Source organism: Procambarus clarkii, chromosome 23, assembly GCF_040958095.1.
Source record: "Procambarus clarkii isolate CNS0578487 chromosome 23, FALCON_Pclarkii_2.0, whole genome shotgun sequence".
NCBI classification, from domain to species: domain Eukaryota; kingdom Metazoa; phylum Arthropoda; class Malacostraca; order Decapoda; family Cambaridae; genus Procambarus; species Procambarus clarkii.
The window spans coordinates 12785663-12812070 of NC_091172.1; the positions used below are offsets into that span (position 1 = coordinate 12785663).

Sequence of the window (26408 nt, forward strand, 5' to 3'; positions counted from 1 at the left end):
GTCAGTCTTGTGCCTCCGCTGTGAGCGGTAACACCATCTTGTGCTTCAACCCATCCACTCTTGCCCATCTTCTCAAGACACCTTCCCCCTCTCGTTGAACGCGTCTCTCTCACATCCATACATGTATCTTCCATGAGTATATCTTCTACCTGTATAAATATCCTCCACACTACCTGTCTTTATGCGTGTATTAAATGTAAACATTCCCTACCTCTGCGCGCATACCCTACAACTACATGTTCACCTGTACACATCTTTCTCTACTAGTTTCCTACAGAATGTTGTTGTTGTTAAAGATTTAGCTACTGAGGACGAAGTGTCCATGTAGCACGGGCTATGGTGAGCCCGTGCTACAGAAACCAGTGTACAGCTATATACAAAGTGTACGTATTTTTGTCGAACACGCTCTTTTAGTGAGTGGATAAGTCTTCCCGCGAGAGGCAACTGCTGCCGCCTACGTCACTATGACTGTCAAGTAAGTCCCTCACACTAACATCAGCTCACAGGAACAACATAATATTTAACAAAACTGCCAAGAGTTATTGGCATATGGCATACGGTTATATGGCATATTGGCATATAGGAGGCCGAGCGGACAGCACGCTGGGCTTGTGGTCTTGGGTTCGATCCCAGGCGCCGGCGAGAAACAATGGGCAGAGTTTCTTTCACCCTATGCCCCTGTTACCTAGCAGTAAAATAGGTACCTGGGTGTTAGTCAGCTGTCACGGGCTGCTTCCTGGGGGTGGAGGCCTGGTCGAGGACCGGGCCGCGGGGACACTAAAGCCCCGAAATCATTTCAAGATAACCTCAAGATATGCGAGGCGGCTCCTGTTTACACACAACATAAAAGTAGGGGCGTTAGGAGAAGAAAATATTAAAGTGTTCAGTGAGAATCCACAAGGTATTCTCTGAATGCCCTTTATTCCCTTCTCCAAGGCTATGGGTCCCTACAATTGCACCAGAGGTGGTACCCCATATTCCTATTGAAGACGGCCGTTTTGATCTGAGAGCAATTTATCATTCCTCTCTCTGCGTTTTTCAGCATTAATGAACAGTGTTATAGATCATTTCATGTATATGTAGCAAGTATATTATATAAGTAATTATACGTGCTCCATACTCTCATTAGTTTATGTGCAGATAATGAGATGGGTGTGTTTATTATATATATAACCTATCTCTAAGTTATCACATTCCTAGAAGTCCTACACTGATTCTTGGTCCACTAATTACACGTCCCCAAGTGTACAACTTATTACAGTTAACACCCCTTCCCAACCTGGTAGATGATGGTCGGGTGAGGTTGATGCCTGTAATATAAGCTTCGACAGCAAATCGGTCAAATTTACGGGATATTCCTGCCCGTGCCACCTCTTGGGTGGCTTAATCTTTATCAGTCATCATCATCGATCAAACTCTTGGCAGACTTAATCTTTATCATCGGTCAGTTTTACGGGCTATTCATGCCCGTGCCACCTCTTAGGTGGCTTAATCTTCATTAATCGATGATGATGATGAAGATTAAGCCACCCAAAAGGTGGCACGGGCATGAATAGCCCGTAAGTGGTGGCCCTTTTGAGCCATCACCAGTATCAAGAGCTGATACTGGAGATCTGTGGAGGTGCTACTGCACCCTACGTGACGGGAGATGTCTCCCGTGTTCATTAATCAATCGATCCGTCAGTCTAAACTCCACAAACATCACGTACCGCTCCTGTGCCAGGTAAGTCCACAACGGGCTCACCATAGCCCGTGCTACTTGGAGCTTGTTCCGAGTAGCTGAATCTATAACATCATCATCATCTAAACTCCAAGAGTTGTTCAGTAGAGTCGCTTGCGAGATACCACACATCTTCAACATTCACCAACAACAATGTAACACTCGACGTGTAAAGTTCCTATCGTCGTAAGACGCTTCAGCCTTGACACAGAGCAGCCACCCAGATTCTGGCCGGATCGAGCTTCTACACTCTCGTCCCGCACTCTAGTTCTTCCACCGGCATCAGTGGAGCGCGACGCTCAACACACTCACCCCGCATCCAGGCTCTCTACCCCCGGCCTCACTCAGCTCTCTGCCCTGCTTCACGCTTCGTCTCAACTATAGCAACACTTCACTACATTGCCAACAAACCGACTGCTGTAACCAAGGCTATACTAAATATAAGAAACCATTAAACTCTTTACGTAATCATGGGAGACATCTCCCGTCCACGAGGCTAACCATACCCCGTGCTTCTTGCCCCGCTCCTGTGCCAGGTAAGTTACGGGTTCACCATAGTTCGTGCTACTTGGAACTTATTGTTCTGAGTAGCGAATCTTAAACAACAACAACTTTACGTAATGTCAACCAAATACGTACATGTAAACATATGTTACACATACATATGTGTGGTATAATAGAGTAGTGCATGAAACGTAATGTCTGCAGATGGCGGAGACGAGTTTGAACACTGTTGGTCCCGATCTGCTGTCATTGATGCTGGAGCAGAAAGTGGAGCCTGGGGGATGGAACGTGACCCAGGTGGCCAATGCCACCCTCACCGGGCGGGAGCCCTGGAAAGACACACTTGACTTTGTTGCCACCATCACCCTCACTTGCAATTCCCTTATCCTTATGCTCGGCATGGGGTCTGCTATTAACTGGATTGAGGTAAGCTCACCAGCCAGGAGCAATTTGTTTGAAGGTTTTCACCCAGTTTAGGGAGGATTCGAAATAGTAAGTGCTTTTACTAAAGTTTTCTTTATGAAGCGAGTCTTTTCCTCCTAATGTGTTATAATGAATGAGCATTTGCAATCCAGTGGGCGTTTGAAGGTTAAAACACAAGTGTGTGTTTACACGCAGCAGACCTCCAAACACGCCTAAGACTTACAGACAGTCTGAGATAGTAGAGCAAGCACTTTGTTAAAGACCAAATCCACAAGGGCCGTGACGAGGATTCGAACCTGCGTCCGAGAGCATCCCAGACGCTGCCTTAATCGACTGAGTTACGACATAGTCAAAGGGAGTTGAAACCGAAGTTCTACAGAACTTACTGGATCCTGCAGCCTTGTGGATTTGTTCATTTGATGCATCACGCAATTGTGTAATCAAGCACTTTGATTACACAATTATATTGTGTATATTTTTTGATTACACACAGAAATTGTAATCAATTTCTGTGTGTAATCAATCACTTTGTTCTTGTGACTGACAATAGCAGGTCTTGGTTCTCACAGATATGGTCCCACGTGCGTCGACCAGTGGGAGCAGCGATCGGGATGTTGGGTCAGTTCGCGGTGCTGCCGTTAACGGGGTTCGTACTCTCCCTACTCTTCAAGTTGAGACCTTACGAAGCCCTGGGCGTCCTCATGATCTCCTGCAGCCCCGGAGGATCACTCTCCAACCTCTTAACTTATTGGGCGGACGGAGACTTGGCACTCAGGTATGAAGGGGCAGTGATATGCGCGGGTAGTTGACCGATTTATCTTAATTTACGTGAAATGTTTATTTGTAGAAAGTAGTGCACATGTCAGTTAATTGTGTAAGGAGTAATTGATTATATAATGTAAGTGCACTCCAGGGATGCGTGATGTCACTCTGGTTATTCAGTACATAATTAAAGGTGGTCATGGTGGAGGTCAAGTTAAACAAGTTACAGTGAGATGTAAGCCTAGTAAATATGCGTAATATGAATAGCGGTGATCACGGGAGATATCTCCCGTCACGCAGGGTGCAGTCGCACCTCCACAGATCTCCAGTATCAGCTCTTGATACTGGTAATGGCTCAAAAGGGCCACCACTTACGGGCTATTCATGCCCGTGCCACCTTTTGGATGGTTTAATCGTCATCTTGGACACATTCATGGGAGACATCTCCCGTCACGCAGAGTGCACTTGCACCTCCACAGATCTCCAGTATCAGCTCTTGATACTGGTGATGGCTCGAAAGGGCCACCACTTACGAGCTATTCATGCCCGTGCCACCTTTTGGGTGGCTTCATCTTCATCTGTTTAAAACACGGGAGACATCTCCCGTCACGGAGGGTGCAGTCGCACCTCCACAGATCTCCAGTATCATCTATTGATACTGGTGATGGCTCAAAAGGGCCACCATTTACCAATTCATGCCCGTGCCACCTATTGGGTGGCTTCATCTTCATCTTAACACAAGGGAGGGATGTCAAGGGAGACATCTCCCATCATGCAGGGTGCATTCGCACCTCCACAGATCTCCAGTATCAGCTCTTGATACTGGTAATGGCTTAAAATGGCCACCACTTACGGGCTATTCATGCCCGTGCCACCTTTTGGGTGGCTTAATCTTCATCATCATCATCATCAATAGCGGTGATGTGTCGAATATATAATATTATAAGGTAAGCAGCCAGTGTACACGAAACAGAAGCGACACTGGTCCGGTGATGTCAAGTGTTGGTTAAGCAAAAGCCTGTTATGCTTATCAAGGTCCCCCCCCCCTACCGGTCTTCCCTAGGCTGCAACCCAAAACAGTTGTTTAACTCCCGGGTATTAACTATTTATTGCAAGGTGGACAGAGTTATCAGGTGAAAGAAAATGTTGCCAAGACAATTTTGCCCTGCAATGGGAATAGAACCTGAGACTCTCAAATTGGTGTTCAACTTTACAGAGACGCTACCCATTCAGAAGGGTTGGAACACACTTAAAAACACCGACTACAAGTCATTAAACATACAAAGTCAAAAATTACCACTGAAACCTTGCAACAAGAACACCTAATAATGTTACAAACAACTATCTGACTACAATTATTATAGCAATAATGTAAACACTCAAATGTCAATGTCGTCGAATATATATCGACTGGATACCAAGTCATGTAGGAATACCAGAGAAAGACATTGCGGATGAAGCTACAACACTTGCTATTACGAGGAAGAATGTAGACATTTACATACCATAGAGTAACACCTTGCATTGGTATCGAGGATCAATGTCCCCACAGCCTTGGGCTTTGGTCTTGGTGAAGTCTTGGGCCTTTGATGATCATAGAATACTCTTTCAGCATACTTATTGCACCTCTACTTTTCAACGGGGCTATTTCGCACTTCCTACTATGCCTCCTGGTCTCATGTGGGGTTATTTCTGTGCAGATTTGGAACCAATCCCTCTGATATTTTCCATTTTTAATTTATAATGTATCTCTCCCGCCTGCGCTCTAGAGAATACAGATTTAAAATTTTATGTGGTAACAACATTTAGATGCCCTGAGTGGATTCTAGCAGTAAAGAAATAATTTTCTGTCACTTGAACAATCCTAATCAATTGTGTCCACAATATAGATCAATAAATAATTAATTGCCAAGACCTAACTGAAGGAACTAATCAGCTTAATGGTCATGAACATAAATAAATGTGCCCACTCTCAAGGTAATATACAAGAAAATACATGAATAAATCAATACGAGAATGTGTATTCCGTAGCCAAATAATATATTACTGGTATAGGCTACAATGCCGATGTCATACAATAATGACGCCAATAAATTAAAATTAATGTGGCAATCGTCCACACATTAAATAATAATAACCAGTAATCAAAACACTATTCATAAGTCATTATTTTCCCTTCAGTCACTAACACTTGCCAGAAAATATCAAAGAATCAGTGATAATTAATCACGGAAAACTTTCCCATCAACCAAGCAAGGTATATAAATATAATTGTCACCATTTACATCTTAGGTGTTGGGCGTCGTTTGACTCGTCTTTCAACACTGACTCACATTACCCTACGTGCGTACTGCCATGTAACCTTACGACACCAGGAAATCAATTAAACATAAACACCTAGAATTACTGGGTAAAAAATGGTGGAACTTCTATGGTAAAATTACGTAATCTGGTGTTACTTGGCAACTCTGTCCCACGAAAAAATCATTAACTGATATTGTTATCTTGTCAGTTTGACAAAAGATGCCGCATTTTTTTGTTTATAAAAGAAATACAATGTACAAAACAGGCAGCTGCAGAAGAACCAAAACATGAATACACACAGGATAAACATAAAGTAATAAGACATGATAACAAAACTAACATACACAAAAAGAACCAATAAGGTAAATACAGGACACAAAGCACAGAACAGAAAACCCCTAAACGGGCACTCGATACATCACACAAACCAGAACGGTACAAAGAAACCGTACAAGAAATTAACATAAAACACAATATATAAAAGTAAAACACAATGTACAAAAAACGACACAGGCAACATCAGAAGAAACAATACAGGAATACATACATGATAAACAGAACAAAGAAACAAGACATGAAAACAACCCAAACATTCACAGTAACCAAAAATGAGATACACAATAGTGAAACATACAAGACACAAAGCACAAAAAAAAAACTCCTAAACATGCATAGAATACATAACAAAAACGGTAGAAATACCCAACAAAAAAATAAAAACACAGAAAACGGTGACATACATAAGCGGCCACACACCGCCCGTACACACGGAGCACGGGCGACGCCAAAGCAAAAAGCCAGGCAAAAACATACCAGAACAGGCCCACACAGGAGACAGGTACAAACACCCACACTACAAACACGCTCACACAAGGACACCCTCCTGTGCACGCAGGCACCGGGAAACAAACCCACACACACACATACAAGAGCAAACACCATGCAGGATAATAAACAAACAAGCAACACCACACACAACACAAACACAAAACAACCACACAAATCACTCATACTTATCCGGGTACTCCTGAGCCGAAAAGCATAAGCAGTAAGCTTCCCAAACAATCAGGTCGTCTTTAGTAATCGGACGACCCGGAGCCGCACGAGGCTGAGGTCTCCGGCACTCCAATGATAAAACCCTGCGGCCGCGGAACCCAAATGGAAGAAGAGGACCACGGAACAGGACGCACCAGGTCATCATACTCAATGTTCAAAGGGGAATGATCATTGTACGCCTCTCCGGTCGAGAAGATGAGAGCAAAGGGTTTCTTCCTATGGGGTCGTGCACTTGGAAGCACACCGGGCGGCACACAGGGCCGCACACTGGCCGGTTAGAGGTGGCCGGATACTTCGTGTGGATACTGTGCGACTTGATTTCTCTGCTCCTGTGGATTGGCCTCTTGTGGAAGTTGCGCTCCTGGACATGTTGACTGTGCAAGTTGCCGATCTTCTGGGACTGGAGAAGATCTCGCCTACCCGTGTGGCTGTGGCAGTGACGTTTGCCACATAAATTGTTTACCTCAGGTTTGTGAACTGCTGGGCTGAGGGGACGGTTCCCATTCCTGATACCGCTGTGTCGGTGACGATTTCGGATCCGTGGGGCCCCATGACGTGTCCACGGTGTGCCAGTGAACTTCCGAGGCGGAGCTCTGTTCGGTGTTTGCAAGGTTTGGTGCAGTGCTGCGGCATTGGTACACCACTTTTGAGTGCAGGGCCTCTGCAGGGGCTCCGTCTGGGTGCTCGTACGCTTATCATTCAGATCACTGGTTCTATTCCTTCCCGGGTTTCGTTTTGTGGGCTCTCTCTGCGGGTCTTCTATCAGGGTCAGATGCGCACTTGTTTCCGGTGTGGTGGGGAAGGCCATGTCGCGGCTGGATGCAGTGTTCCTCGTACTGAGGCCTCTTCTGTATTTCAAGAGGATGATTTTCCACGCTTGCATGTGGGTGGGGATTCCTCAGTAGGTCTTCGCTCTGGGATGTGCCTGCTTCTCCGTCTGGTCCTGGTGTAGAAAAGGATTGCCCCTCCCCCCTTCCCCGTCGGCGGCTCAGGGACTGTCGCCTTGTGGTGAGGTGGGTGGGAGGTTTCCCCGCCGCCTGCTGACCCGGTGATGGGCCCGGGTTCCTCAGCTGGTGAGCCAGTGTGTGAGTGATTATGCACGTGATGAGGTCTGTGCGGCTCCAACCCCACAGTCGTCCTCTTTGCTTCCGAGGGATTCTTCGCCTGTGTGCGCCTCATCTCCTCTGCCTTTTCCGACGTCATCGCGGGCTCCCTCACCTGTGCGGGGTCCCTTCTTTTCTGCCAGCTGCGTCTGTTGGTTCTCTGATTCCAGTATCCTTGGTGGGAGGCGGCTTAGTCCCCCACGTCATTGAGGCTGACATTCTGCGTGGTTGTGCTCCCCCGGTTTTGGGGCAGCCTGCCGTCGGGTCTTCTCGGGCGCGACCTGCAGGGGGTGACAGCGACGATGATCAGGAACAGAAACGCCTGTCCCTAAGCGTTCTCGTCAGGATAGGGATGCGTCACCTCCCCGTGCGTGGGCTGATGAGTGCGACGTAGTTGATGATGTTGTGGATGGCTGGGTGCTGCCTCCTGTGTCTGCCCCTGCGCCTACTGCTGGTGGCTCCCCTCCATGGGCAGTTGCCCTTGGTAATCGCGATCTCATCGTGTTGATGAAGGATGTGCACCGGGGAGCCTCTTCTCCTGTTCCTGTTGGCGGGGGTCCTGGCGCTGCTGAGGGCTCTGTGCGGCGCCCGACGTGGGTCCTAGTGCATGCACTGGTGTGTGGCCCTGTGCGCCGCCCAGTGTGCTTCCAAGTGCATGACCCCATAGGAAGAAATCCTTCCCTCTCATCTTCTCGACCGGGAAGGTGTACGATGGTCATTCCCATTTGAACTTTGAGTTTGATGACCTGGTGTGTCCTGTTTCCGTGGTCCTCTTCTTCCATTTGGGTTCCGTGGGCGCAGGGTTTTATCATTGGAGTGCCGGAAATAATTCCTCTGCCTTGTGCAGCTCTGGGTCGTCCGATTACTGAAGACGACCCGATTGTTTGGGAGGCTTACTACTTACGGTTTCCGGCACGGTAGTACCCGGATAAGTATGAGTGATTCGTGTGGTTGTTTTGTGTTTGAGTTGTGTGTGGTGTTGCTTCTTTGTTTATTGTCCTGCTTGGTGTTTGCTCTTGTATGTGTGTGTGGGTTTGTTTCCCGGTGCCTGCGTGCACAGGAGGGTGTCCTTGTGAGTGCGTGTGTGTGGTGTGGGTGTTTGTACATGGGTCCTGCGTGGGCCTGTTCTGGTATGTTTTTGTCTGGCTTTTTGCCTTGGCGTCGCCCGTGCACCTTGTGTACGGGCGGTGTGTGGCCGCTTATGTATGTCACTGTTTTCTGTTATTCTTTTTTTCTCGTGTTGCATATTTATACTGTTTTTGTTATGTATTCTATGTTTAGGAGTTTTTTTTGTTTTGTGCTTTGTGTCTTGTGTGTTTCACTTTTGTGTATTTCATTTTTGGTTACTGTGTATGTTTGGGTTGTTTTCATGTCTTGTTTCTTTGTTCTGTTTATCATGTATGTATTCCTGTATTGTTTCTTCTGATGTTGCCTGTCTCGTTCTTTGTACATTGTGTTTTACTTTTATATATTGTGTTTTATGTTATTTATTTCTTGTACGGTTTCTTTGTACCGTTCTGGTTTGTGTGATGTATCCAGTGCCCGTTTAGGGGTTTTCTGTTCTGTGCTTTGTGTCCTGTATTTACCTTATTGGTTCTTTTTGTGTATGTTAGTTTTGTTATGTCTTATTACTTGGTTACGTTTGTCCTGTGTGTATTCATGTTCTGGTTTTCTTGCAGCTGCCTGTTTTGTGCTTTGTACCTTGTGTTTTTTATAAATAAAAAAAATTAGATTTGACAATGCTGAATAAGTTGTTAAACACATTAGACATGACCTAACTGAAACCATCATACGAGTCATATACACTCATACAGAGCTTAAGTAGGACTGAAATGAGTAACAATGAGCCAGAGGGATCAGGACTTAAGGAATATCCTTGCCCAAAAAATGAAGCCGGGACCTTTCTCGAAACTCTTTTTATTAAATCTTGAAATACATACCCGTTTCTTTTGTCTCTTATCTTCTACTTTTCCCTGATCTTCCTCCCCCTACTTCTTGATATCTTACTTTCAGTTTAATTTGACTGCCTATAATGTATTAAATTATTATCCAATGAAAATTGGCTCTAGGCAAAACCTTAGTGGAACTATAGTTGAAAGTTAACCTATTCAAGCTGGTATTAGGGAATATGTCAAAAGGTTAGGTTAGTGAAGCTCCCATTTTCTGCTGTTGCCAAGTTTCAAAAGAAAATGCAGTTTTTGAACATACGAAAGTGCATTTTGTTTCAATTTAATGTGAAACTTTTCCAAAACAGATTACTGAACAAATTACTTAGATAAAAGCCATAGTGTAAACCCTAAGTCCTATCAATGTAATAAATAATACACACACTGACACCATGTATTTCCCCAGCATCATGATGACGGCTTGCTCCTCCATCATGGCCTTCGGTGGGATGCCCTTCAACCTCTGGCTATATTCGCAGCCGTGGCTGGATGATGGCAACGAGAAAATCCATGTCCCCTTCGGTAGCATCATGATCTCCCTGGCCTTCATCATGGGCCCCGTCATCGTCGGCATGATCATCAGGCACTACCATGTGAAGACCGCCACCATTATTTCCAAGGTCGGCTTCGGGTTACTTCAATTCATCTTTATTTGAATTAAAATCCGTATTTTCCTAGGTCCGTCTGTCCGTGTTGTCTTGTGGAGACCTCCAGGACGTCTGTCCGTGTTGTCTTGTGGAGACCTCCAGGACGTCTGTCCGTGTTGTCTTGTGGAGACCTCCAGGACGTCTGTCCGTGTTGTCTTGTGGAGACCTCCAGGACGTCTGTCCGTGTTGTCTTGTGGAGACCTCCAGGACGTCTGTCCGTGTTGTCTTGTGGAGACCTCCAGGACGTCTGTCCGTGTTGTCTTGTGGAGACCTCCAGGACGTCTGTCCGTGTTGTCTTGTGGAGACCCCCAGGACGTCTGTCCGTGTTGTCTTGGAGACCCCCAGGACGTCTGTCCGTGTTGTCTTGTGGAGACCTCCAGGACGTCTGTCCGTGTTGTCTTGTGGAGACCCCCAGGACGTCTGTCCGTGTTGTCTTGTGGAGACCTCCAGGACGTCTGTCCGTGTTGTCTTGTGGAGACCTCCAGGACGTCTGTCCGTGTTGTCTTGTGGAGACCCCCAGGACGTCTGTCCGTGTTGTCTTGGAGACCCCCAGGACGTCTGTCCGTGTTGTCTTGTGGAGACCTCCAGGACGTCTGTCCGTGTTGTCTTGTGGAGACCCCCAGGACGTCTGTCCGTGTTGTCTTGTGGAGACCTCCAGGACGTCTGTCCGTGTTGTCTTGTGGAGACCTCCAGGACGTCTAATCTCAGCAGAGGATGTCAAGCCTCGCCATGGGAGTCTCTTACTGTGCAAGTCCAGGACATGCAGCTTCTGTTAAGTTCCTTCGTGGTAAATTGGCTGCATGTGGCAAATGCTGAGCGAGTACCACTTCTTCTGGTATGAAGATCAGTGGCACTTCCGGAAAAAATCACCTTTTTACTGCCCTTAAAGTACCTCGGTTGTCGAGGTGGACGATATAATCAATCCAAGAGTTTTGAGCACTCACCATAGCATTGACACTACATAGCTTGGCTTTAAGGCAGGTAAACTAGTAAAGCATAAATCGTTGTGGTGGTGTTTGCTCTAGTGGTGCTATAAGCTCTCGATTGAAGTCATTCCACCCGTGGAGAACAACTCAGATGCTTCAACGTACATATTAATGCATCCTCCTCCTCCTTGTAGAGAAGATCCTCGTCTTCTCCACTGTTCACAAGTACTGGTCGACCGTTCAGGCGATGGGCTGAAGGCAATTATTTGGTTCTGTATAATAAAGGGACGATTATCAACCCGCACCTCCATATTAACTGTCAGGAGTTCTTCCAGATTCAATTTATTACAGTAGAACACGAAACCGAGGCATCATTTCACGATGCCCACAATGATCTCTTAAAATCACCGTGCTATGGCACGCTGTGTGGAATGACTATACAGACATAAAATCTCTTGCGTAAACAGATATCTTTTACCACAAAGTTTCAAGCCGTTGACCGAGATGATCAGACACAGCAATGAACTTGGGGCTGTTGGAAGGAACACTGTTGGAAGGTTCATGCGAGTGTGTGATCATGGTGGGTGACAGCTCAAGATGCACTTTTAATGGGTCTCTGTCGGCCTATACCAATTAACGTAATTGTTCCAAAGTAATCTGTCTCTATCATTTGGAAAGGTGTGTAGTGGATCACACATGCCTTGTCCTGAGATCAATGTTGTTTTCTGTATAAATAAACGATTTAGAAAATAAAATTAAACAGCATCTTTACAAACGATACAAAAAGAGCTAAAAATATATTCAGACGACAAAAAAACTTTGCAAGACGATAATGATAGGTTTTTAAAATGGATGACATTGGTGCATGTAGTTTAATGCTGAAAAACGTAGGGTTCTGATAATAGACTTCATCAGATATCAGTTGGACAATACTGAAAGGGGCAAAGTACGAATGTGAGAAAGATCTAGAAGTCATGAGTAGTAGGGATCTTAAACAAAAAAACTATGCATAAATGTATGAAATAAAGCAAATAGACTACTAGGATTTATTTAAAGAAGCGCTAACAATAAGACAATTTTATAATTCAGCTTGACCATGTTAGGCCTCTGTTAGATTATACGGTTCAATTCCTGTTTCCGTACTGTTTAATGGACATAAATTCACTTTTATATGTACACAGGAGGATGACAAAGATGATCCCACGACTTAGACACCTTCCTTATTAAGACAAATTAAAAAAAAAACGAATTTTTGATTCTCCAGAAAGACGAAGACTAAGGAGTGACATGACTGAATTACATATATGAATAAAGGTATATATGAGAGAGGATATAAATAAGGTGGTGTCCAGCAGGTGGCGAGCATGGTGGGGTGGTTGGGTGGGGCAGTGGCCATCTTCACCTCCTTCCTCCTCCACTGGGAGGTGGTCGTCATGGCCACCACCTTAATCTACGCCGCCGCCTTCATCCTCCCCATTACTGGCTTCGCACTCGCCTATACACTTGCCAAGTTCACCTGTCGGGTAAGTCCCCAACCTTTTTATTGTGTATTTACTATTTGTATCTGCAGAATCGAGCTGTTAGCTCTTGGACCCCGCCTTTTTAACCAATTTAGGTCACAAAAGTATGTCTACTACATATATTTCTTACACACACACACACAGGGATGGCAAGTTATGTCTAACAGGATTAATTGAATTCTACGATCAGGCAACACAAATCAGGCACGAAAGGGGATAGCAGACTGCATATTTTTGGATTGCCAGAAAGCCTTTGATACAGTACCACACAAGAGGCTAGTGAAAAAGCTGGAGATGCAGTCAGGAGTGAAAGGGAAGGTACTCCATTGGATAAGGGAGTTTAATTTAACCTGCATAAGGAATCATTCAGAACCTTGTATACCACATATGTAAGACCAATCCTGGAGTATGCGGCTCCAGCATGGAGTCCGTACCTAGTCAAGCAAAGAAGAAGCTGGAAAAAGTTCAGAGGTATGCCACTAGGCTAGTCCCAGATCTAAGAGGCATGAGTTACGATGAAAGGCTGCGTGAAATGCACCTCACGACATTGAAAGACAAGAGTAAGCGGAGACATGATCACTACCTACATTATTCTCAGAGAATTGACAGGGTAGATAAGGATAAACTGTTTAACACGGGTGGAACGCGAACAAGAATAGTAGCGATGTCAGTCCAGCTGAAACCGAGATTTTTTCCAGCTCATTTACTGCTGGACTGTCGGGTTTCCTGATCATTTTTTTTCCAGCTCATTTACTGCTGGACTGTCGGGGTTCCTGATAAATTGTTCCAGTTACTGTTGGACTGTCGGGTTTCCTGAGAAATTTTTCCAGTTTCCGATTTGGAGTTAAAGGTTTCTTATGGCAGAAATTGAAAATAATTTCAAAGTTCATAGAAGTTTCGTATACAAAAATTCAGGGGCAAAGTCGCTCCCGTCTTACTGAAATTAAACTCTACGGTCAATTTTTGTTTTTTGGGAAAATCACTTATTTGGAGTTAAAAAGAATTCTTATGGGGGAAATTCAGACCAAAAAAATCACTCATTCGTTCTTAAAGGATTCTTATGCAAGAAATTCAAAAATTCAGTTTTAGAGAAATATTTCAGAGTTCATATAATCATAGGAGTTTATTTACGAGTTTAAGACCGAAAATATTTCAAAAGACCATTTTCAGAGCATATGTTCTTAGAAGTTTTGTTAAGGAAAATAGACATCTTAGCAGTAAGTTTTAGTTTTTATACCCATTTACGGTTATTTCACCTGTAAAAAGACCGAAATAATTTAGAGACCATTTGTAGACCGAAATATTGTCAGGCCATTTAAGACCAAAAATATGACAGAGTCCAGTTGCAGACCGAAATAAGACAGTTCAGTTTTAAGACCGAAAATTAGTCAGAGACCAATTAAAGACCAAAATATGAGAGTCCAGTTGTAGACCAAAATTTATCAGAGACCGCATTTATAAGTATAGTTCAGCTGCTAATAGCCCAATTTTAAACAGTCATATTTCAGACATAGTACAATAAATCCAAACAATTACCGAGTTTCAGCTCTTGTCCCCCGCCTTAACCCCCTCTCGTATCTTCGTTAATATCCGATCAATTTCCCTGAAATTTAAAACCGCTATATTTCGTGCCTAATAAAATAGATCAAAGCAATTTGCCAAACGCTAGCTCCGGTCCCCCACCTTAGTTCCCTCTCATATCTTCGATAATACATAAACAATTTTCTTGCAATTTAAACCGCTTTATTTCATAGTAAATTACAATAATTTAGTTAAATTCTAGCTCCTGTCCCCCACTTTAACCCCCTCTCATATCTTCGTTAATATCTGAAATTTTTCCCGAATTTTAAAGCAGACATATTTCTGAGCAAGTAAAGAAAATAGTTACTGAATTCTAGTTCTTGTCCCGCCTTAGTTCATTTGTAAAATTCTTTATTATCAGCCCAATTCCCCTGAGGTTTAAACCCCAGTACATTTCAGACTCGTGTAAAATAAATAAAAGCAAATTACCGAGCAACAATTCCCGTCCTCCGCCTTAGTTCATCAAACTTAATTATTTCAGATCAAGACGTTCTCCAGTCTGTCACCTTTATCAAAGTAAACATATCCTCTCCTTCAATATGCTTGTTCACACGGTGATAAAAATCACACGGTCATATCGCACTTTACCTTCAATACCCTTTGTTTACTCGGCAATGTAAATAGTCATTCTCACGGTGATAATAATCAGTGTCAAATCACACCTTACCTTTTCCCTCCCTTATCTCCCCCCCCCCAACCCTTTACCTTTCCCCTTACCTTCCCATCTCTTACCTCCCCAATTCCCTTTCGCCCTTCATCACGTCCTCCCCCCCTACTCCCCCTCCATCTTGCCAATTCCCCAACTTATCCAAACCTTCAATAATCTTACTGCATTTGTATATTCTTTCCATATTCACTGTGTTCTTCGCATTCTCTTCCATGTTTTTTTGTGTTCACTCCATGTTCTGCAAATGTTCATCACATGTTCTCTGTACAACTTTTATACTATTCATGTTCTCTGCACATTCAAATCATATGTTCACCTGTTTCTCCATGTTTTCCATATTCTCATAATGTTCTTAGCATGTTCAGTTCATATTTTCCACCTCTCTTCCATGTTCACTGTGTTCTTACCATGTTCTCATGTTCATCTCATGGTCTCTGTACAACTTTTTATACTCATTATTCATGTTCTCTACAAGTTCATATTCCCCCGCATGTGCACTGTGTTCATCAGCTTTTCTTACATGTTTTCTGCATTCTTTGTCATGTTCTCTATGTTCTTCACAAGTTCATCACCTTCTCTTACATGTTCTCTGTGTTCTTTGTCGTGTTCCTCGTATGTTCACTGTACTCATTCCCTTACATATTCTTCATTTTTCAAGTTCTTTGTTTCTTTTAAACCAATTGTTTCTTCCGTTCAATAACTAGTTCTTTTGGCAAATATTAACAGGATTACACTTCTCCGAACAAATTTAGTCAGCCAGTTTTATTTGCAAAACTACATCAATGTAATTTTCTTTATCAACTTAATATTTCTTACCGACACTATTCTTAAAAAAAAAAGCTTTATTCAGTACAAATGTACCAAGGCATTGTTTTTTCTCGTTTCTTAACTAAAATAACACTTCTCTCAACTAAAAATAGTCAAGCTTAACTTCTTTCAACACTTGTAACTAACTTTATTCGTCGTCATTCAACTAAAATTAGCCACGTTCATCATTTCTAAAATAAAAAATACTTCGCTTAACTGAAAATAGTCAAGATTAACTTCTTTCGACACTTTAACAGCCTTTATGTTTCGTCAAGTAAGAAAAATAGCTAAAGATATCTTTCATCGCTGTTCTTAACTAAAATTAATTTTCCCCTTAACTGAAAATAGTCAAATGTAACTCCGTTCAACACTTTTATAACTAACAGTATACTTCGTCTAATAAGAAAAATAGTCAAAGACTCTTCGCGATATCAAGGGCACATTCAGAGACACCAAAGTTACTCTTCAAGACATCAAAGACACGCTCAAAGACGTCAAAATACTACTCATATCCTCAAAAGTTATTATCAGAGTCATCAAAAGTTAATCTCAGTCATCAAAGTTATTCTCTTAGTCACCTTCGCTCATCAGAGAAGCTTTCTAAGACATTTTCGTTCATCAAAGTTATTCTCTAAGTCACCTTCGTGCATAAAAAGCTATTCTCTAACTCACCTTCGTTCATCAAAGTTGTTCTCTAAGACATCCATATTGTTCTCTAAGACATCCATATTGTTCTCTAAGACATCTTCAGGCATTAAATAACACTCCCAAATGTAACTAGTTCAACTTTTCATATAAAATTTATATTTCTGTTAAAATATATTTTCTTAGTCACTTTATCATAAAACTGTTCTCTGAACAACAATGCATCATCCTATCTAGCCTAACCTATTCCTCCCCTACCTGATGTAATGTAGCTAATCAAACTTACATAACCTAACCTATCCTAACTTAACGTAACTTACCTAACCTAATTTAACTAACCTAACCTAACTTACCTAAGCTAACCTATCCTAACTTAAAATAACTTAACCTACCTAACCTAACTAAACTTAACTTACCTAACCTATCCTTCCTAACTTAACGTAACTGACCTAACTTAGGTAACCTAACCTAACTTACCTAACCTAACGTTCTCTGACTCTGAAAAACTTCTATGACAATATTTTCTGAAAATGGTCTTTTGAAATATTTTCGGTCTTAAAACTCTTAAATAAACTTCTAAAATATTTTGGCCTTAAACGACTGTGACAGAGCGGTAAGTATCTCTCTGAAAAATTTACCTGGGAAAACCCAATATCACGAACGGGACTGGAAAAAATTATTAGGAAACCCCACAACATAAACGGGACTGATGCTTCGCTTGATATGTGTTGGTGTAAAGGAACTAACATTACGATGTCTGAAATGTAGATTGACATAAAGAGTAGTAAGAAAATATGAAAGAACGATGAGGGAGGGAGTAGGGGGGGTGTGTGTGAGGTGAGGTCGGAACAGGTGGAGCGGAGGGGGAGGGGGTATGGGGGACGGGTAATGGTATCTTTTATACTTGTATAGAAATATACTCGTTTGTAAGTAAGAATTTACTTAAAAGCCTACAGTCTAAAACATCTGCTTATGACCGTAGGGTTTATTATAAAAAAGACGCGAGCAAACTTTGCCCCTGAATTTTTCTGTAAGATTTCTTAAACTTCTATGAACTCAAATTATTTTTGATCTGAATTTTCCCCATAAGAATCCTTTAACTCCAAATCGGAAACTGGAAAAATTATCAGGAAAACCTGACAGCCCAGCAGTAACTGGAAAAAGTTATCAGAAAACCCGAAAGTCCAGCAGTGACTGGCAAGATTTACCTGGAACACCTGGCAGCATGGCTGAAACTGGGCTAGAAAAATCTCATTTACTGCTGGCGTGTCATCCCTACTACTAACAAGGGGTCACAGGTGTAAATTGAGTACCCAAATGAGCCACAGGGACGTTAGAAAAAAATTCAGTGTCAGTAGATAAAAGATGGAATGCATTAGGCAGTGATATAGTGGAGGCAGACTCCATACATAGTTTAAAATGTAGATATGATAGAGCCCAGTAGGCTCAGGAATCTGTACACATGTAACGTATCGGGAGAAATGAATAAAAAAGAAAAAAATCAAGAATGAAATAATGAGCGAGGGTTTGGGGTGAGGGTGGTAGAGAGGAGTGAGGAGAGAGGAGTATTGGGAGTAGCGAGGAGTGTGGTCCGTTGAAAGGGAATGTTTGAAGAGGCGGAGGGAGAGGAAAGATAGAAGTAGAGGGTAGAAAATAGACATTGGAAGTAGCTGAAAGTAGAAGTAGAAAAGGGCTGCCACCATCCACTCTAGTTTAGTACACCCAAGACAAGGAATGGAACTTGTCAGTACTCTAGGGTGTTATCAAATGTATCTGCTGTAAGCATTTTCTCATACTCTTCAAGCTAGTGATCTCAGAGTGCTCTACACTCTAGCTTGCAATATATCATTAAATCCAAGATCCAGGGAACACAATTAAAGACAAATTAAAAAAGTAAGTTAATCAATTATATTATATATATATATATATATATATATATATATATATATATATATATATATATATATATATATTTAGTATTAACAGTATCAATTCAAAGAGTTAAACTTACTGTTCACTTTGTCAAGATTAATATACAATGTGAGTCACCACACAAGACATTGGAATCAGTACGGCTGCTGCCCCTGATAATCACACAACACCTTAAGTTCGTAAAACACGAAATAAGTCACCTTAACGTTCAAACTCACTAAGGACTGAGACTAGGTTAGACAGAGAAGGGAGGGGGGGGGGCTACAGATGACAGGAAGAGTCCCCCTCCTGGGTCTGGGGGGGCCAGTCTGGCGGCTGAAGCCTCTGACCAGCGATCTAATTCTCGCTGCTGCTCAATCGTGTGTGTCTGATCTGTCTGTTCTGTCGAATGTACAGTTGCCTGAGTATTTATGGGAGGACCTGGTAGCTAAACTCTGCCCACAAGTAAGATAGCCTAACGCTCTCTACCGACCACACCTTAAACAGTGACTTATTTGATGGGCCCAACCCAGCCAGCCGTTTGCAATTATCAGCTTAGCAGAAGCAAGGGCAATTCACACGACCCTGACTCCTGGTCAACTTGTGGTCATTAACACTCTAGAGGTGTGACTTTTTAATTACTCCAGGCCGACAATCTGGCGCCTAAAATTCTGTCTTGTCTGACTGACTCATGTACTATGTAAAAATATTAAATAAAACAACTAAACACCTTTATGGTGTTACAACCAGTTTGATTGACAGTTGAGAGGCAGGTCCAAAGAGCCAGAGCTCAACCCCCGCCAACACAACTAGGTGAGTACACATACATCCCCAAGAAACAACCCGTAGCAGCTGTAACTCCCAGATACCAATTTACTGCTAGGTGAACAAATGCATCAGGGTGAAAGAAACTATGCGTGTGTGTGTGTGTGTGTGGGGGGGGGGAAGCCTATATACAGATATTTAGATACAATTTATGACATGCCTGTTCACCGTTACAGAGTAATAAAGTGGCCCGCACCATCGCTATAGAGACTGGTAGTCAAAACATACCAGTTGCCCTCAGCGTCATCGCCCTCTCCTTTCCCCAGCCCCTGGTGAGTACCCATCGTCATCTCTCTTCCCCTGGTGAGTACCCATCGTCATCTCTCTTCCCCTGGTGAGTACCCATCGTCATCTCTCTTCCCCTGGTGAGTACCCATCGTCATCTCTCTTCCCCTGGTGAGTACCCATCGTCATCTCTCTTCCCCTGGTGAGTACCCATCGTCATCTCTCTTCCCCTGGTGAGTACCCATCGTCATCTCTTCCCCTGGTGAGTACCCATCGCCATCTCTTCCCCTGGTGAGTACCCATCGCCATCTCTTCCCCTGGTGAGTACCCATCGCATCTCTCTTCCCCTGGTGAGTACCCATCGTCATCTCTTCCCCTGGTGAGTACCCATCGTACATCTCTTCCCCTGGTGAGTACCCATCGCCATCTCTCTTCCCCTGGTGAGTATTTATCTCTCTCTTTTCTCTCCTACCACGGTGAGTTCCCATTATGTTTCTCTACCCCTGGTGATTACCCATCGCCATCTCTACCCCTGGTGAGTACCCATCATCTCTCAATACCCTGGTGAGTATTGTTACGAGGCTGCCGTTCATCATAAAACTCTTCCCATTCCCAATTAAGACGAGTCATTCCCATTCATATCCAGCACTTAGTACTGCCCTAGATTGTTTATGTTGAAATAGGACGTGCACATTAACCATCATCAATGAACATCAACCATCACAAATGAGCATCAACCATCACAAATGAGCATCAACCATCACAAATGAAACATCAACCATCACAAATGAACATCAACCATCACAAATGAGCATCAACCATCACAAATGAGCATCAACCATCACAAATGAACATCAACCATCACAAATGAGCATCAACCATCACAAATGAGCATCAACCATCACAATGAACATCAACCATCACAAATGAACATCAACCATCACAAATGAGCATCAACCATCACAAATGAGCATCAACCATCACAAATGAACATCAACCATCACAAATGAACATCAACCATCACAAATGAGCATCAACCATCACAAATGAGCATCAACCATCACAAATGAGCATCAACCATCACAAATGAACATCAACCATCACAAATGAACATCAACCATCACAACTGAACGACAACCATCATCAATGAAAATCAATCATCACTAAACATAACTATCTTCCAAAAAACAAATCATTATTATCAACATCAGCCATCATCACTTAATACCGTGTGTGAACACCACACACAGAACATCACATTCCCAACACCACTGAACATCAATTTTCACTGAACATCAACCCTCATCATCAGTGAACATAAATCATCATCACTGAACATTAACCATCAACCATTCTCACTGAATGTTAGCAATCATCACTGAATATCAACAACTATCATTAGAATACTCGAGGAATAGGCTGGATAGCTAGCATTTCCTAGACTCAAAAGGCATCTGATAGTAACTACACTACACCTCTTGTTCATCTGATAGTGTTCATCACTACACTTTGTTCATCTGATAGTGTTCCTCTTGAAGTGCAGGTATACAAGATGGAGAAACAAGCTGGGATTACTAAAATGGGTTAGGGGAATACCTGAAAGGAAAAAAAAAAAAAAAAAAAAAAAAAAAAGAAGGACAGAAGACAGACAGAGGCGAAGTTTCCACATGGAGGAATATAACAAGTGGTATCCCCGAAGGCTCGGTCCTGGGACCACTACCGTTCCTAATTTATGTTGATGATCTACGCTATTGAGTGAGCTCGTACATGTCAATGTTGGCAGACGATGCAAGATAATGAATTTAAAAAAAAAAAAAAACAGGAGGACTGCAGAATGTTACATTAAGATCTTAAACTCCAGGAGTGGACAAACAAATGCTTCCTGGAGTTCAATCATAATAACTAATATAATGAAAATGGGGAAATGAGAGAGAAGGCCAGAAGGTGTCTACACCATTAATAGAATACAACTGCAGAAATCTGAGAGAAATTTGGGAGTGGATATAATTGTGGACAATAATCCACAGCCTCATCTAAGTAATTATCGTACGGAGTTTCCCAGAGTGGACATCCCTTCATGGGCGGCTTAGGACGTCCCCCTGACGAGTCTCAACTTGCCATATATTAATGCTGGGACTGAAATCTTATAACCTTAGTCAGAATTAACCAAAATTATCTTGGTTAATGCTGCGGCATTTATTAAAATTAAAACATACTGGTGAATAATCACTCATTAAATAAAGTTTCCGGCCTCCCGCTGGAAGGGCTGATGGGAGCGAAGCAGCAGTATAAGCAAGGATCAGCAACAAGGCGCCACGACGCGCCTGCAGCTGCACATCGCGTGTCTTTCTAAATTCAGTAACCGTTAACTTAGTTCTTTTCGGAATTACTAGTGAAGTTCCAGAGACAATACAAATTAAATAATGTGCCATAACGCGCTATAACTATTAACAGTACTGAAAACTGTACTAGCTGAGCTTGATCTTGCCATGGTAGGGAGCCAGTCGGCTGAGCGGACAGCACACTGGACTTGTGATCCTGTGGTCTTGGGTTCGATCCCAGGCGCCGGCGAGAAACAATGGGCAGAGTTTCTTTCACCCTATGCCCCTGTTACCTAGCAGTAAATAGGTACCTGGGTGTTAGTCAGCTGTCACGGGCTGCTTCCTGGGGGTGGAGGCCTGGTTGAGGACCGGGCCGCGGGGACACTAAAAGCCCCGAAATCATCTCAAGATAACCTCAAGATCTCAAGATAACCACCATGTGTATCACAGCAAACTCAACATACAGTGCTCATTTACCCATCAAGGACACAGGGTCGGCTAAGACACTGACCTGAGCACCGGGGCACCTGTTCCAAGTATAATTTCTATTGTTATAATTGGACGTCAATTTATGTACGTTATGTCATTTAACCGTTTCTCTTAGGCCCCGGTTAAATTGTGGGGGTTTTATCCCAAACTAGTAAGTAAATGTTTCTAAACCATGATCTATTGTGAGATTACACTGAATTATAATACTTATAAAATTTACTCAAATGAATATTCATCAATATTATCTGTGATGACTATCAATAGATTTTATTATCATTAGGCTAGGCTACATATAATACTGTTAAGTGGTTTGGACGGCGTGCACCGAAACGTTCAAGTGTTTTTCGCTGTAATCTTTTAATTATTTAACTGCAAATGATAGTGTGGAATTCCTCGGCAGATATCCAAGAACAGCGACTTGGTTCTGCGAGGTCGGTCACTTCCCAACAACTGGACTGCATCACGAGTCTACGCTAGCAAATCAGCTGTTTTTGAATTTCATTTGTTTACAGTAGATTTCTAGAGTAAACTATAACTGAATTATAATTATTGAATGATTGCAGTTTGTAGTTTAATAATTGAGTATTCTGCAGTTGCTTTAAATTAATATAATTTAATTCAGAAGTTTTTCCCAGAGATATAGAAATATATATATATATATATATATATATAATATATATATACTGCCTCGAGAATTAACTTTGGGAATTAGTTGGAGTAAATCCACAATTCTCTCACTAACACTAGAGGCACACACATGCAGTGACATAGGCAGTATATGGGACGCTGGCGAACATTAGAACGTCGTTTGGAAACCTAAATCAGGAGAATTTCAAGTAATATACACAGCTTGTTTTCACCAATACTGGAATATGCATTATTGGAATCCCATAACTTGTCCATTCCATACAGCATGGAATCCATACCTTGTGAAACATAAAACTAAAATTGAAAAAGTGCAGATGTTTGCAACTAGATTACTGCCAGAACTCAGATGGTTATGTTATAAGGATAGGGTGAAGGAACTGGACCTCACAACCTCGGAGGGTAGAAGAAAGAAAATATAACAACGTTCACGATACTGAAGGGAATAAACAATGTGGACAAGAACAGCCCTCTTCAAGTTGAGAGAAAATAGGACAAGAGAACAAAAGTGGAAGCTGGAAACGCAAATGAGTCGAAGAAATGTAAGGACATACCCGTACCTGTACGGGTGGTCAACAAATGAATTGCACTAACAGAAGAAATTGCGGAAAGCCACCTCCATTCCCAACTTTAAGGACAGGTTCGAGAAACATTTTGAACGTTAGAACAGTGAAGCTTTAACGCAACAGGTACAGCTAGGCTAGTAGGCGGGCATAAAAAGCTAGTTCCCCGTAGTCACTGATAAGTACTGTACATCAACCATCAAAAGGTAACATAAATCACCACTGTTCGTTAACCACCCCACCTCTAAAATCTACTTTCGACTCCGCCCCCCCCCCCCCAACAACCACCTTCCTCACCCCTAAACACCACAACCATCCTTACCAACAATACTAACCGGCATCATCTCTATCCTCATATTCCCACAGGTGAAAGGACAGATTCTCATCTTCCCTACATTGTACGGCATCATCCTCTGTTAGAGTCGTTCTTAGGCATAATAGCCTACCAGGTGTACAAGAGGAGGTGCTCCAGCCCTAGCGACGACACCAGCACGGCAAAACGTCGAGGAAGGCACCAAAGGAGTGAAGGAAACCTCTGAACACGTCTTGGATACACATGCATAATGAAATCATATTAACGTAATGTATCAATGAGAAAAATCAGTAGTAGCCCCTGAAGAGGATTCGAACCCACTCATTTGGTACTCTCAAGCTAACGCCCTAGACCACTACACCACAACATTGCCACAAAGCAATGTAACCCGGGATACTACTGAATTCTCTAGGGGTCCTGAGGATTCCAACTTGAGTCCAATCAGGAGTTTCACGCATTGCCCTCATACTCTCTGGCTTTATGGTTTAGTAGTTCTACACCCAACGCTTCTCGTCAAATGTACAATTAAATCACAAATATGAAATAACCGCTGAGATATATGTTAAAAAATAATAACCACTTAGATGCAAGTTATTTTAAGTAACCACTGACATATAGGTTATAAAATAACCATGGATATAGGTTATAAAAAACCACTGATGTAGGTTATAAAATAACCACTGAGATATAGGTTATAAAATAACCATGATATAGGTTATAAAATAACCACTGAGATCTGAGAAATCACCTCAGGTATTTCTTACTGACTGTGGGTTACCTGTTGAATAACCAGGTACTAAGTAAACCCTTTCTCCTTGGTCTCTCTAACAAAGAACCCTCTCAACCTTATCTAGAAACCAAAGTGTACTATAGCTCTGCCTTTTCATTCAAAAGGTTTATAATTTTACAATTGTTTTTTAGCCTACCATTTTATATTGAGCATTTTTTCATTTGTCAATTACAGCATTGTTATCTGCTAAAAATTATAGTAAGTAGATTTACAGCAGATTTAGTATTTTACTGTTCTGTAATCGGTTACTTTATTGTATCTTAACTCCGTTGTATCTATATGCAAGCTGATATTGACCCTGAACTAAATCTGCTGTCACAAATCTACAATAATCAGCATATTGATCATCACTACTGCAGGTACTCCAGAGCAAACCTTGCAAGCAAGCAAAAAATACTAGTCTATCAGTATTTAACCAAAATGTCAGATCACTTGGTAAACATTTTGATTATATAAATGCACAACTCGCAGCACTAGGTACTAAACTATCGTCATTATTTTAACAAAAACATGGCTAAGAAAAGACCATACCCAACTTTACAGCTTAGCAGGATATAGTCATTCACGACTGTAGGCTAAATAAAAACGCAGGTGGCACAGCTATTACCAAAATATCTTCATTTGCACTAGTCATTAATGATAGAAACGACTACTGTGAATATACCTTTGCTGAATTCTCGATTAAATCCCTTAAATCCTTCCTGACTATTGGAGCCATCTATTGATTTCCTAATACTAATACAATTGCCTTCTCAGATAATCTAAGGAATCTAATCATAAACAACAAGCTCAATAAAAATCACATTCTAGGAGATGACTTCAATTTTGAGCTGTGTTAACAAAATAGCCCCCAAGTCGACTACTTCCTAAACAGTATGAACTCCTGCACGCTAATCCCCACAACCACCAAGCCCACCCGAATCATTAAAACATCCGCTACTCCATTGGACCACATATGGACTAACGTAACAGCTCCCCTTGCATCTGGTATAATCACTGACAGAACAACTGACTACTATCCTACCTTCCTCATAGCAAACATGGCCTTAGCACCACCCTGGAAACACAAACCGAAACTGTCTCTATTTTCCGCTTGTTACAACTTGTAATAAAGATGTTACGTCTTGGCGTAACGTGTTTATAACGTATTAGAATGTTGTTACAACTTGCTATACTGGTTGTTATAACTGCTTAGGAGGTGTTAAAACTTGTTCGAACGTTGTACCAACGTCGTAGTTTCGGTGTGTGTTTGGAGGGCATCGGATACCAAGAAACTTATCGTCAGGCTACAAAGCAAAATTCAATCTCACAAATGCATTTCACAATATAAACTGGGAATCTGAATTCAATAATACACAGGATTTAAATTCATTAGCCAATATCTTCCTTTCCAAAACTCTAAGCCTCTACAATAATCACTGTCCTATGCTCACCAAGCAAGTAACAACCAAACAAATTAAACAACCCCTGGCTCACAAGTGGTATACTCAAAGCAATCTACAAGAAAAAACGTAGAATTGGCCTAGTTACAAAAGTAGTAGTTAAGAGATACTCATCAATGCTTACCTGCTGAATAAGAGGGAACTTTCCTGTTATGACAGTATATTCAAAGAAGCAAAAGGAAACATGAAAAGCACATGGAAAACCATCTCTAGCATCCTAGGATCTAAACAATAATCACGTAACAAGCAGATAAAGCTCTAAGGATGGTTACA

The 26408-nt window shown here is 42.2% G+C and overlaps 1 protein-coding gene across 1 annotated transcript; it reads left to right on the forward strand.

Annotated features, from left to right (window-relative positions):
- Nucleotides 1–24813, forward strand: LOC123764088 (sodium-dependent organic anion transporter). Its single transcript, XM_045751624.2, is given in 8 exon segments — nucleotides 1–27; nucleotides 2429–2650; nucleotides 3217–3422; nucleotides 10225–10438; nucleotides 12747–12914; nucleotides 19524–19619; nucleotides 23957–23999; nucleotides 24002–24813. Coding segments are annotated over 7 exon segments (1077 nt in total). The 5' UTR covers nucleotides 1–27; the 3' UTR covers nucleotides 24130–24813.
- The last annotated feature ends 1595 nt before the right edge of the window (nucleotides 24814–26408 follow it).